This window comes from Macaca fascicularis, chromosome 1, assembly GCF_037993035.2.
Source record: "Macaca fascicularis isolate 582-1 chromosome 1, T2T-MFA8v1.1".
NCBI lineage: Eukaryota > Metazoa > Chordata > Mammalia > Primates > Cercopithecidae > Macaca > Macaca fascicularis.
Genome location: NC_088375.1, coordinates 68,732,074 through 68,744,086, shown reverse-complemented (window position 1 = coordinate 68,744,086; position 12,013 = coordinate 68,732,074). Strand labels below are relative to the sequence as shown.

The following is a 12,013-nucleotide window of genomic DNA, read 5'->3' as shown; positions in this document are numbered from 1 at the left end:
AGGAAGGACATAGATTTTTGTGGGGACCTTATTTAACACAACACATGCTGAATACATGGGGCTTCTAAAATGAATAAAAAGTGGCTATTGCCTTCAGAGAGGTATAGTTCCTGATGTAGTTGGGGAAATAGGTACAGGAAATTAATGCAAGGCAATGTGTTCAAGTGATAACGAATATAGAATACTTATGGACACATGGAGGAGTTGGTACTTGGTTGGAGTTGGTGACAAACCTGAAGACTCACTAGTATGCAAAACAGGAATGCTGAGCATTCTGGGCTGAAGGACCAGTCCGAGCAGGCACAGTCGTACAATTGTGCCTCCACAATGTGGGATGCTTGCAACACTTTGAGTGTATGGCTAGAGGATAGCATGGCCTTTGGCTAGTAATTGCATGGACTGTGGTGGCCACAGAGGAAGGATGGAGAAAGGACGAAGTAAGAGGGAGATAAGAAAGATGATGGGACCCCCAATGGCAGTTTATCTCTATAAATGACTGCCACAGAAGTCTGCTCTTCAGAGGTAGTAGGAGTGGGAGTGGTCTAGGAGAGGCTGGATGACCATTTCTTAAAGGTGGTCTAGAGGACATTGCTGAACTCAGAGGAATTGGCCTAGGTGAATTCTATGCTCCCTCTTAGCTCTCCAATTCTGCAATTATTAGGCAGAAATATATTTTCAGTTATCATGTCTTGTATCTCTCACTATTATTATGCTTTTGATTCTTCCTCATTTTCTCCCTATTGAGCACCTTCCATATTCTAGGTGTTGGAGATACAATAGTGAACAAGAAGAAAAAGACACTGTCGGTTTAATCTCTTCTCTATAGCATTAGCACAAAGAGTACATAGTGGGTTCTACATAAATGTTGCTTTGAACTGAATACAAGTAAGGAAAAATGACAAGGCCGTTTTGCCCTGGGCAGTAAGTTCTGCTTCAGAGTAGAACTGTTTGAAAGATGATTTCAGGGACCTCCTTATGAGGAGGTGGAGAGTAGGTGGCTGCTTATGTGGTGTTTGATTTCTGAGTCATCAAAAACACTCCTTTGCCTCCCAAAATATCTCCTCCATGCAGGCTGTGGGTACTTTTAATTCCACTGTTGGAAGTTGGTTTCCCAAGGTTTTCTCCTCTGTTAGAATGTAAATGCCTATAAAGAGAGGATATCCATTTACCCTCATTAGTCTTTTGTGCTTTAGTATAAGGGATTTTCTCAGCCCTTTTTACATAGTGGGTTTTTGAGAAAAACACACATAGGGGAAAAAGAGACCCAGAGGAGGAATATTGGGCATGCCAAAAGTAAGGTTTGTTAAAAACGGTTTGGATGAGACTGACCCTGGAGATGTAGTTCCTTGGCCTACAAAAATCTATTCTTATTCTTGCATCTAGCCATTTGTTGGTGTATGTTGGACAAGAATGGTTGAACATTTTATGGCTACGAACTTGTCAGTTTTTTTTTAAAGGGCAATAAATCTCACCTCTTCCATCCTCACCTCAACAAAAATAATTTGTGTGGCAACCTGATATATGGTCTGTATTGACAAGGCTATGCTACGTATGGTTTACGTGTTCACATGACAGAGGGGTTCTGTATTTGTCAGGGAAGGCAAATACTAGCTGCTGTAACAAATGTTCCCCAAAGTTCCAGTGGCTTATTTCAGAGGTTTCTTTCTCATTTACATCACAATACAATTCAAATTGATTTTGGGGGAAGGGATGTTCCACATAGTCCTTCCGGGACCCAGGCTCTTTTCATGCTATGGGTCCACCTTCAATGTGTGGCCTCACAGTCATGCTAGACTCACCTGGAAGATGTGCTAGGGGAGAAGAAGCATGTAGAGAAAGCACACTTATTAACTGCCATGGCCTGGAAGTGACATATTTCACTTCACATTCCATTGGCAAGAACTAGTCCCCAGGAACTACCCAGATGGAAGAAGCTGCAAAATATAGTTTAACTGTATCCAGGAAGAGGAAAAGCCTCTTGGTGGATCTCTGGCATAGGTTCATCAAAAAGCTTTTGTACATTTTCCTTTTGTCTGTGACATAACTTGACCCTTGGAGTGTTGTCATTAAAGGGACAGTGGACAAGAGAGAATAGCAGTAACATTGAAACTGTTAGTGTTTAAAATAGTGAAAAGTAATTCAATCTACTTAGTGAAGGACATCATCCTTTCTTGCATTTTTGCTATTTAAGGGAGGACAAAGTCTTGACTCAAATGTCTGTTTTGTTTGCTTGTTTATTTGCTTTGTAATGGAGGTAGAAAAAAGCTAACAGAAACTTCACTTGCATACATCTTGGAATCACGTTAGAACACCTTAGGTTTGGGGTTTTAAATGATATGGCTTCTGCAATATGTTTCAGCTATCTTTGGTAATAAGAGTATGTTAGTGTATGGAGAAGACTTAGAGATCCTCAGTCCACCTCCCATTGTCTAGAGAAGAGAACCGAGAGGTAGCTGAATTATCCAAATTCACAGCAAGTTAGTGGTTTATATTGGTCTCAGACCCCATTTTCCAGGTTTGTACTCAAGTGTTTTCTTCACTACCACAATGTTGTTCCCTAGAAAACTACTATTTGGAGAATAGACCTGGCTTGGTGTGATCAGTGGATGCCAGCCAGAAGGGAAGAGGCTTGACCAGGTGAAATCGGAAGGTTCCTTCTAGCTTTTAGATTCCTTGACTGATTGTATTTAAGTAGGTGGTGTCTGATTGTATAATCCCTGGCCTGACAGAAGTGATATGGCCTTCTAAGAATTTATAATGTTTCTGAGGAAACAGAATCTCAGTTCTTTATTCTTCTCAGCTATTTCTTTATTTTTAGCTTTTCAAAAACTGTATTTGTTTTTAAATTTATAAACTTATTTTTTAAAATTATAAATAATATTATAGAAATTAAGTAAATATAACAAAAATATATACAAAATATAAAATTACCTGTAATTTCGTAACTTGCTAATGCAGCAATAACCTCTTAATATTTTGGTGTACTTCCCAACCATTTTCAGTACATATATATTTGCATATTTATGCACAATATAATTTGGATGAAATGTTATGCAATATGAAATAAATGTTATGTAACCCTTAAACTTTTTTCATATTATGCAATATCTCATTTCTGTGAGATGAAATATTACACAACCCTTAAAATTTGTTAAAGTGAGTAATGATATGGAAAGATGCCCACATATATTTATTTATTATGTACAATATAATTCTAATTCTATTTGTTTTGTCTGCTTGCTTACTTGCTTTTTAATGGAAGTAGAAAATGCTAATGGGAATTTTCATTTCATACATCTTGGAATAAAATTCTAATTTTACTTTTTTTAAGGGTTGCATAATATTGCATCTCATGGAAATATACTATGCTTAAAATAATGGCCCAAGTGGGGCGGAGGGGACGAGAGTAGTATCTTTGGTTCTTTGGCCCTGACGCTGTGTTCCTCTTCTCCCAGGGCATCAGCAGCCTGTTCAGCTCTCTAAAAGTTGTCCGGCTGCTCCGTCTTGGGCGAGTGGCCCGTAAGCTGGACCACTACATTGAATATGGAGCTGCTGTGCTGGTCCTGCTGGTGTGTGTGTTTGGGCTGGCTGCACACTGGATGGCCTGCATCTGGTACAGCATTGGGGACTATGAGATCTTTGACGAGGACACCAAGACAATCCGCAACAACAGCTGGCTGTACCAACTAGCGATGGACATTGGCACCCCTTACCAGTTTAATGGGTCTGGCTCAGGGAAGTGGGAAGGTGGTCCCAGCAAGAATTCTGTCTACATCTCCTCGTTGTATTTCACAATGACCAGCCTCACCAGTGTGGGCTTTGGGAACATCGCCCCATCCACAGATATTGAGAAGATCTTTGCAGTGGCCATCATGATGATTGGCTGTAAGTATGACAGTGCTGGGTGGGGTGGTAAGGTCATGCTGTTTGGCCATCTCTTCTGTTAGCTGGAAATAGGGCAATGACTATAGTGCCAGCAGGATCAGGGGACTAATAACTTAAAACAAGGGAGAGATTTTTTTAAAGACTAGGCTTATAGTTACTTTGATAATTAAAGCAGTATATGCTTACTGCAAAAAAATTTAGAAAATACAAAAGAGTGCAAATTAGAAAGTAAAGACTATCCATAATTCTACCTCTCAGAGATAACTACTAATACTGTTGGTGTCTTCCCTTATAGACTATTTTCTTTGCATATCTGAATACATATAGATTTTTATAAACTTAAAATGAGACCTTACTGCATACACACTTTGGTAAACTATTCATAGAACAGTGAGTTATGGAAGTCTTTTCATGTCAATTTTTTTCTTTTTAATAAAAATTGTATATATTTAAGGTATGCAATGAGATGTTTTGATATAGTGAAATGATTATGACAGTGAAGCAAATTAACATATCCATTCCTTTACATCATTACCTTTTTTTTGGTGAAAGCACTTGAAATCTGCTCTCCCAGCAAATTTCCTGTAGGCATTACAATATTATTAACTATATCCATCTTGCTACATGTCAATTTGAACATAGCTCTAGATCAGCATAGTCTAATATAGTATGAGAAAAAGAATGTATGAAAAATGAATGCAAAACATCTCATTAATTATGTTTTATATTGATTGTATATTGAAATGGTAATATTTCTGGGATGTATCGGTTAAGCAAAATATTCTCTTAGAATTAATTTGTTTCATTTTCCTTTTAAAAGTAGCTCCTAGGAAAAATTTAAATTTAATCATCTGGACAGTGCTGGTCTAGATCAACATTTTTGATGTCTTGCTTGATGGGAAATTTTCCAACTCAAAAAAAAAATCCACAGACACAGAGGGAAGAAAGGCTCTTGTTCAGTTGAGAAGTAATAGGTTATTGGAGTAACTTCATTGGATTGAGAAACAACCTTAGTTCTTGAGAAAGATACTTAGATCTTATTGACTTACTGACCGTTGTATAGCTGTTCTATTGCTGAATGTAGAAGCAACTTGTGGCTGCAGACAACAATGAATTCCCCTCATTAAAGGGAGTCTTATGTAGGAAGGGACCTAACTGGGATGGAGAAAGCAAACAAGTTTGAGTGGATTGGACTCATTGTGAAACTGCCAAGTGCACCCTGTGGGCACTTCAATGACAAATTGAGATGTGAGAAGACAGTCCTCTGGTGCAACTTCAGTTTAGACAGGTCTGAGCACACGTAAAAACTCTTGGGTTCTTGTTTCAGTAGGCAGAAACTGTTTCTCTTGATGTACTCCTTTAGGATGGAGTTGACAAATTGTTATACCGCCCAGGGAAACCTGAGGCTTCAGCCCGCCTTGCTTTGTCCAGCTGACCAGAGATTCAGCATGCCGCTTTGTGAGTGGGTTTTATTACCTCAAATTGTCACATTTGCTGCTTGGTACCTCCTTTTTTGCAACAGCCTCATCATGTCTGATGGAGTCCTTTCATAAAAGCCCTCTCTGCAGGCAGAGTTTTCCTGAGAGTATTTAAGGAATGTGTCTAAGGGGGTAATTGATTTGTGCGAAGTATGTGCCTATGGAGCTTTGGGTTTGTTCCTTACTTTAAAATGGGTTTTAATAGAGATGATTGCCTGGCCATGGGAAGCAGTGTTAAGGATCTGTGGGTGGCTAATTGCTTCATCTTAATTAGAATTTGAGGTGCTTTCTCATGTCACAGAAAAGGATTTAAGATCTTTTCTCTTCTGGAACTGTTTCAGCTTTAACTGCATGTATTTCCTAGGCAGTGCTTACTTACAGCATTTTTGTAAGCCTTGGGGCTCACAAAATAAACAACCAGATGCACCGTGCTTAGGACATGATTTGATTTCCTTCTCTTAGAGGGAGGGAGAGATGAGCCACTTTGTCAATCGAAATACCTTGTTATATCCATTACGGAAAATTTGCTAAGAGTGGTCATTTAGGAAATGGGTCCCATTTTATGGACTTGCAAAAGGCTTTCAAATATGAGATTTCCCTGCAACTTCTTACCTGGAAGAAAATAGTTCTGGTGGCATGGTGGCATATAGTAAGGATAAGCAGTTGGGTTTTGTGTGTTTGTTTGTTTGTTTTTCCCAAAATGATTCATCTATGGAAAGCACAATTTCTTGGGTATGGTCTCCAGGGAAAACTTCAATTATTACCGCCTCTTTTCTCTTCCCACCTTCTGAGAGTCAGGTGATCTCTCTCTCTTTCTTTTTTTCTCTCTGTCTCTTTCTCTCTCTGTCTCTCTTCTCTTTCTCTTCTCTCTTATCTCTCTCCCTTCTTCTTCTTCTCTCTTCTCTCTCTCTCTCTTTTTTTTGAGACAGAGTCTCACTCTGTTGCCCAGGCTGCAGTGCAATGGTATGATAGGCTCACTGCAACCTCTGCCTCTTGGGTTCAAGTGATTCTCCTGCCTTAGCCTCCCAAGTAGCTGGGCTTATAGGCCCGTGCCATAACACCTGGCTAATTTTTGTATTTTTAGTAGAGATGGGGTTTCACCATGTTGGCCAGACTGGTCTCGAACTCTTGACCTCAGGTGATCCACCTTCCTCGGCCTCCCAAAGTGCTGGAATTACAGGTGTGAGCCACCACGCCCAGCCCACTTCTTTTTTTAAAAAGGTAAAATACATGGGTAGTCACCTCTGCATTATGCAGCCAAGGATGATGTTTAGTTAAGCAAGTCTACTTAACACCATTTCCTTGAACACTTATTATTTGCCAGACACTGTACAAAATACTCTACACACAATTTTTTCTGCTCATGACAACGGTATATGTTAGAGATGATTATCTCCATTTTATAAGGAAATGGAGGCTCACAGAAGTTAACTCACTTTCCCAAGAACCTGGGACTGGTAGACAGGAGAGAGAGGATTCAGATCCAGATCTCTCTCCTGTGGTAGTGTGGTCTAATGACACAGACCCCAACAGTCTCTCCACACTTAGGCACTGAAAATTCACTTCATAGATTTTAGCAAGCCAGCAGTTTCTGCAGTGGAAACTTTTTCTTTGCTTGTTTGTTGTTGTTGTCATTTTAAGAACAAGATTATGGTACAGACTCAGGGGACTGGGTGCTTAGGAAACCAGCCATTTTTCAGCAACCTGTCACAGTTTCAGCTGTTCCACTTTCCATGTGACACACATCTGCCAAATTGTGCTAACAAGAAAGTTACTGCACTTGGTGTAATGCGTTGGTAATTATCCTTGTAAATTTATACTCCAAACAGTGTTTGTTCAGGACAACTGCTGATGTCTTACTAGATTTACAGGGTTCTCTTTTACCTTTTTTTGCCTGTGTATACACATGTAAACACTGACCTCCTTCCTGTACAGCTCGTGGGATTAGACTGACATCAGATTTGGGATCTCTAGGAATGGGGAGCATTGACCACAGCCTGTACTTACATCAAATGCTCAGTGCTGTCTCCCTCCCTGACTACCAGGTCACTCTGGTAGTCAGGCCTAGCACTCCTTAAGGGGTAAAAAGAGACAAAAAGCCAGTGGGTTTTTGGAGTGCTGGGTATGTTAATGATTTTCTCCTCTTTGCACTGAATTTTATATGCCTTAGTAATAGTGTTTCTTGGCTATCTTGTTGCAGTGTATTAGCCATAATACAGATTATCCGAGCTTTCTATTACCTCCCCTGTCTGCTCTGAACATCTCATTACAACTTGGCTAATTCCCCAGAGGATGACATGCAGCAGGAAAACTAAATATTTTCAAGCTAGCCTACCTTTTTTCAGTTCTGAGAAGAAATTGCTTTAAGAAGGGTGAAAACTGTTGACTAAAATGAGCTTTTGTGATTAGCTGTGGATTTAGGTGATCTACAGTATCTCCAAGTGCCTGGTTTTATGTCTAATTTCCATTCTGGGGTCTTGGCCTGGATTGGGGCAAGCCAGCTTCTGCCCTGGTTTCCCTGCCTTCCCTGTGTAGATCTGTGGTAGTCCCTGGCAGGGGCTGACTATAAAGTATGGTGAGTGGACTCATTTTCTCTAATATAGTCTCTCCTATGCATTGGTAATACCAAGAGAAGCACAAGGCCATGCCAGCCCTCTGTGTGACATCTAGCAGAGAATGTCCCCCATTCAACAGGCACATACTGAGTGTCTCCCCATGTGCCAACAGATGCCAGGCTAAGTGCTAAGGATTTGGTGACTTAACACCATAGTTGGTGCTCTTAAGGAGCTGACAGTATGGGTGGTGGAGGTGGATAGGAAGGACAGAGACAGACCCTGTCAGCCCAGCAGCCAGCAACAAAGACCTAGAGATGGAGTCTTCACTGTGGCTGATCCTTTCCCTGGCCTTTGAGGAATCCCTCAAAGGAAGAAGAATTGTCAGGGGAAGAGTCCTTTTATGTGGGAGGTCTCAGGTTAGGGACCTGACCGGGGGAGCTCTCCAGGGATAATTTGATGGCAAAGAGATAGTTTCCATTTTCTAAATATGGGCTTTGCACTTTTCTGATTCTCTTCTCATAATGTCATTGCTGTCATTCTGTCATTTTAAGTCAGCCACATCTATTTCCTTTCTGTCTGCTAATGGTAGGGGGTCTAGACAATGTACTCCTACTCCAGACACTCTCCACCCCCAAGCCTAATATTTGTTCTCCTACCTCAGCACTGCACAACACCTGTCTCTTTGAATTCATTTCTCTTCCCAGTTCTCCTCCCACTTCAGGTCCTTAAAACTCTAGCTGAGTGTCAGCTAAAGGGACTCTCGTAAGCATTTCCTTGGTCCAGTTCTCCTCTCTGCTTCTAGTTCTACTGGGCCAGATACCATCCGGATCAATGCTTTAGGTAACCTCTCCCTCAGGCCTGGAAACTCCCAGACAGCAACTGGGCCCACCCTAGTGTTTCCTTCTATTGCCTTCTTGCCTGGGAGGAAGAGACACTACGTGCACTGCCGAACACTTGACCCCATTACCTCACCCACTTGTAGCCCAGCAGTATCCCTTGTGGCCTCACTTCAGCTTGGATTGTCACTTGCATTCAAATATGGGATTTTCCCCTGCCTCCTTCGTGACCTTATTTAAAGATTTCTTGTTTCTTTCCGTTTCACTTCTGCTGTGTATCCCTTTTCACATTCTGTACCAACATACTGATTTTTCTAAAACCATGTGGGTCACAACTGCCAGGAGGCTGTAATGATATTCTTAGGAGACTTCTGACACATGGTGGACTCTTAGTAAATGTTTACTGACTTCTTGAATCAGAGCAATTGAGAAGACCCTGATATTTTGGAAGGCTTCTTCAGTGCTTCAGTGCTATTGGCAACACTTTTAAAAAAGTAGGATATGGGTTCTGCTGTTGGACAGAGACCCAAAGTGGCATGAACAAAATTTTCTAAAAGTTTAGGGTTGGCCTGGCTACTCTGCAGTCATCAGAGACCCAGGTTTCTCTGCTATATTCAACACATGACTTTCATATTGGGATCCCATATGGCTTTTTTTTTTTTTTCCCCAGCCATATGTTCTTATTCCAGAAAGTAGAAATAAAAGGAAGGGGAAAGCTGGTCATACTCCTTACTTTTGAGAACAAGACTAGGATGTTGTCTATCACTTTTGTTCGCATCACATTGGCTGGAACTTGGTAACCTAGCCACACTGGGAAGGGAAGCTGGGAAATATAGAAATACAGTATTTATTCTGAGTGGTCATGTGCCTGAGTAGAAATACAATAATATAGACAAGGAAAATTGATATGGGGGGGATGACCAGTAGTGTCAGCCTCAACTTTCCTTCTTCTCCTCATAGTCCTATTCTGTCAATTGATACTAGGAAACATTAGTCCTCCACAGCAGGAAGAGCTTGTTGGAGCTTTGTCCTTATATTTCTAGTTGAGAGACTTTGATTCAAATCTTAGATCTGCTCTGTGCTTTGGGCTGTATCCTCTATTTTTGTGAATTAGAGGTAAGAGGCTCTCCTGACAATCTCACTTGGCCGAAGTGAAAATTAAATGAGATAATAATATATAACAACGTTTTGGAAAAATTTGAAATTTAACATTCAGATGTCATGATTTATTGTTGTTAATAACAGTGTTTGTTTCTTGCTCTTCCTAGTTAACCTTTTCTTTTTTGTAATTAGAAAAAAGAAGAAAGTAGTAATTGCTACTCCCTTCTCAGGAGCATGAGAATGCTGTTTAATTTCATTTTTGGTTTATATTTATTTTGGGAATGGGGCAGTGTTCAGAATGTTATAGGAGAAATAGCCTTTCATTTCCAATTTATCGTTAGAGTTCTTTTCTAGCCAGCAATCAGCTTGATTTTTTCTCTATAACCTGTTGTGTTTTTTTCCCAAAAAAGTTCTGCCTACTACTATGCATTTCAGTTGGGTGCCCCCATTTTGGACAACCTTAGACTATTTTCTGTCTTCCACATCACTTTCTCCCCTCCTCCAGAAAACTCTGGTTACTCCCACCCTGTTCATAACCCTTTGTCATTTCATGCCCTTAGACTGATGGACCCTATTTTGGGTTTATTCACTTGGATTCACTTTACACTGCTCTGTGAACATTCTTGTGACATCATGGCTATCTTTTTTGCCTGCTATTTGGTCCAGCTCTGGTGAGGCTCTAAGCTTCCTGAGGGTGGGACTTGTGGGTCGTCTTGTTCTTTCTCTTCTCTTTTGTTCCTAGGCTGCTGTAATGTGGGAAAGAGCCTACATTTTGAAACCAGTCAGTTCTGGCTTTCAGGCCCGCCTCTGCCCATGATTAATGCTTTGACCTTCAGCAGGTTCCTTAACTGAAAATGGAGGTACCAAATGGGGATGCAAAAACAAAATGATGTGAAGTACCAAAATACCTAGCCTAGTGCTTCCATGCAGAGTGTTTAAACAATGATAACTCTCTCCTTGCCCCTCTGTTTCTTCTCTTGCAGCACAATTACAGGACCCAACAAAGGATGGTGTTTCTCAACTATTTGTTAGTCCTTTGGGTATGCTCTACTTGAATAGAATTGAACTTGCATAAAATATCAGGTACATTACAGTGTTTAAAGTACAGGTCATTAAATATAAGTATATCTGGATGTGAGGTTCCTTAGATACAAAGCTTCTTAAAAAAAAAATTGGCCTGAGTGCGGAGCAAGTTATGGGAAGCCCTTAAGTAGAAAGTCATTTTGTGTGGTTGGGAAGTCCTCCCAGGCTTCACTGTTCAGGCTTGACTGGCAGGATCTTCACTGGACAGGACATGGTAACAGGAGCAGCAGGAGTGATCCCCGTGGAGAAGGGGAGAAAAGACTACAAATAGTCATGCACTGAGTGCCCAAGACATGCCAGATCATGCTGGGAAGTTTTCACTACCCAGTAACTCTTATAAATAGGCTTTCTTATCCCTGTTTTGCAGATCAGAAAACTGAGTTCAGAGACATGAAATAACTTACTTAAGGTCACAGTTTGAGAGGTGGCTGGACTGGGTTTTGACTTCAGTTTCATCTGACAAAGTCATTCCCTTTGTCTTGTTGCTTTCCTTGATTATTTTGGGATTTGGCAGGAGAAAATGTTCTTTGTGATGTGTGTGTGGTCGGGGGATGCAGGGTAAAGAATCAGGGAGAGAAAGAGGGCAGTGGAGAGATTGCAGGAGAGGGGTGGAAGATATCTCTATTATTTTGAACTATAATTACGGTGACAAAATATCTTGTGTGTATTGTGGGAGGGCATCATCCTTGTTCATAGTTGGATTACTGCACTGGGCAGAGGAATTTACAACAAGTTTTAGATGTTCAGAAGCTTTGATGATGGAATGCCAACCGATAAGGGTCATTGTTCTGATCTTATAGGTACCCACATTATTTGAAAAATTCCTTTCCTTTTTAAAAATATAATTTTAATTCAAATGTCAATTATAATATGGAGATGTTGCTAAAATCCAATCCTTTGTTTCTAGTAATATTTTGCTGATATGTCTGTTGTCTCCTTTGAAACTCACAATACTCCATAGGGCAAGTAATGTTCTCCCCATGTTATGGATAAAGAATCTGTGGAGTAATTTGTCAAAGGTCACCCAGCTAGTTAGAAACAGAGCCGGCTCATGACTCCCAACTAGTGCTATGCT

The 12,013-nt window shown here is 40.5% G+C and overlaps 1 protein-coding gene across 6 annotated transcripts in view; it reads left to right on the top strand.

The window, feature by feature from the left end:
- KCNH1 (potassium voltage-gated channel subfamily H member 1) overlaps positions 1 to 12,013 on the top strand; it is a 452,274-nt gene that overhangs the window by 195,081 nt on the left and 245,180 nt on the right. For all 6 annotated transcript variants that reach the window (XR_012432717.1, XM_074035584.1, XM_065541211.2 and 3 more), the window contains one exon: positions 3,456 to 3,885. Coding sequence is in view for 5 of the 6 variants with exons in the window: in XM_074035584.1 (XP_073891685.1) it covers positions 3,456 to 3,885 (430 nt within the window). In the remaining variant the exon portion in view is untranslated. The remainder of the gene's footprint in view (positions 1 to 3,455; positions 3,886 to 12,013) is intronic.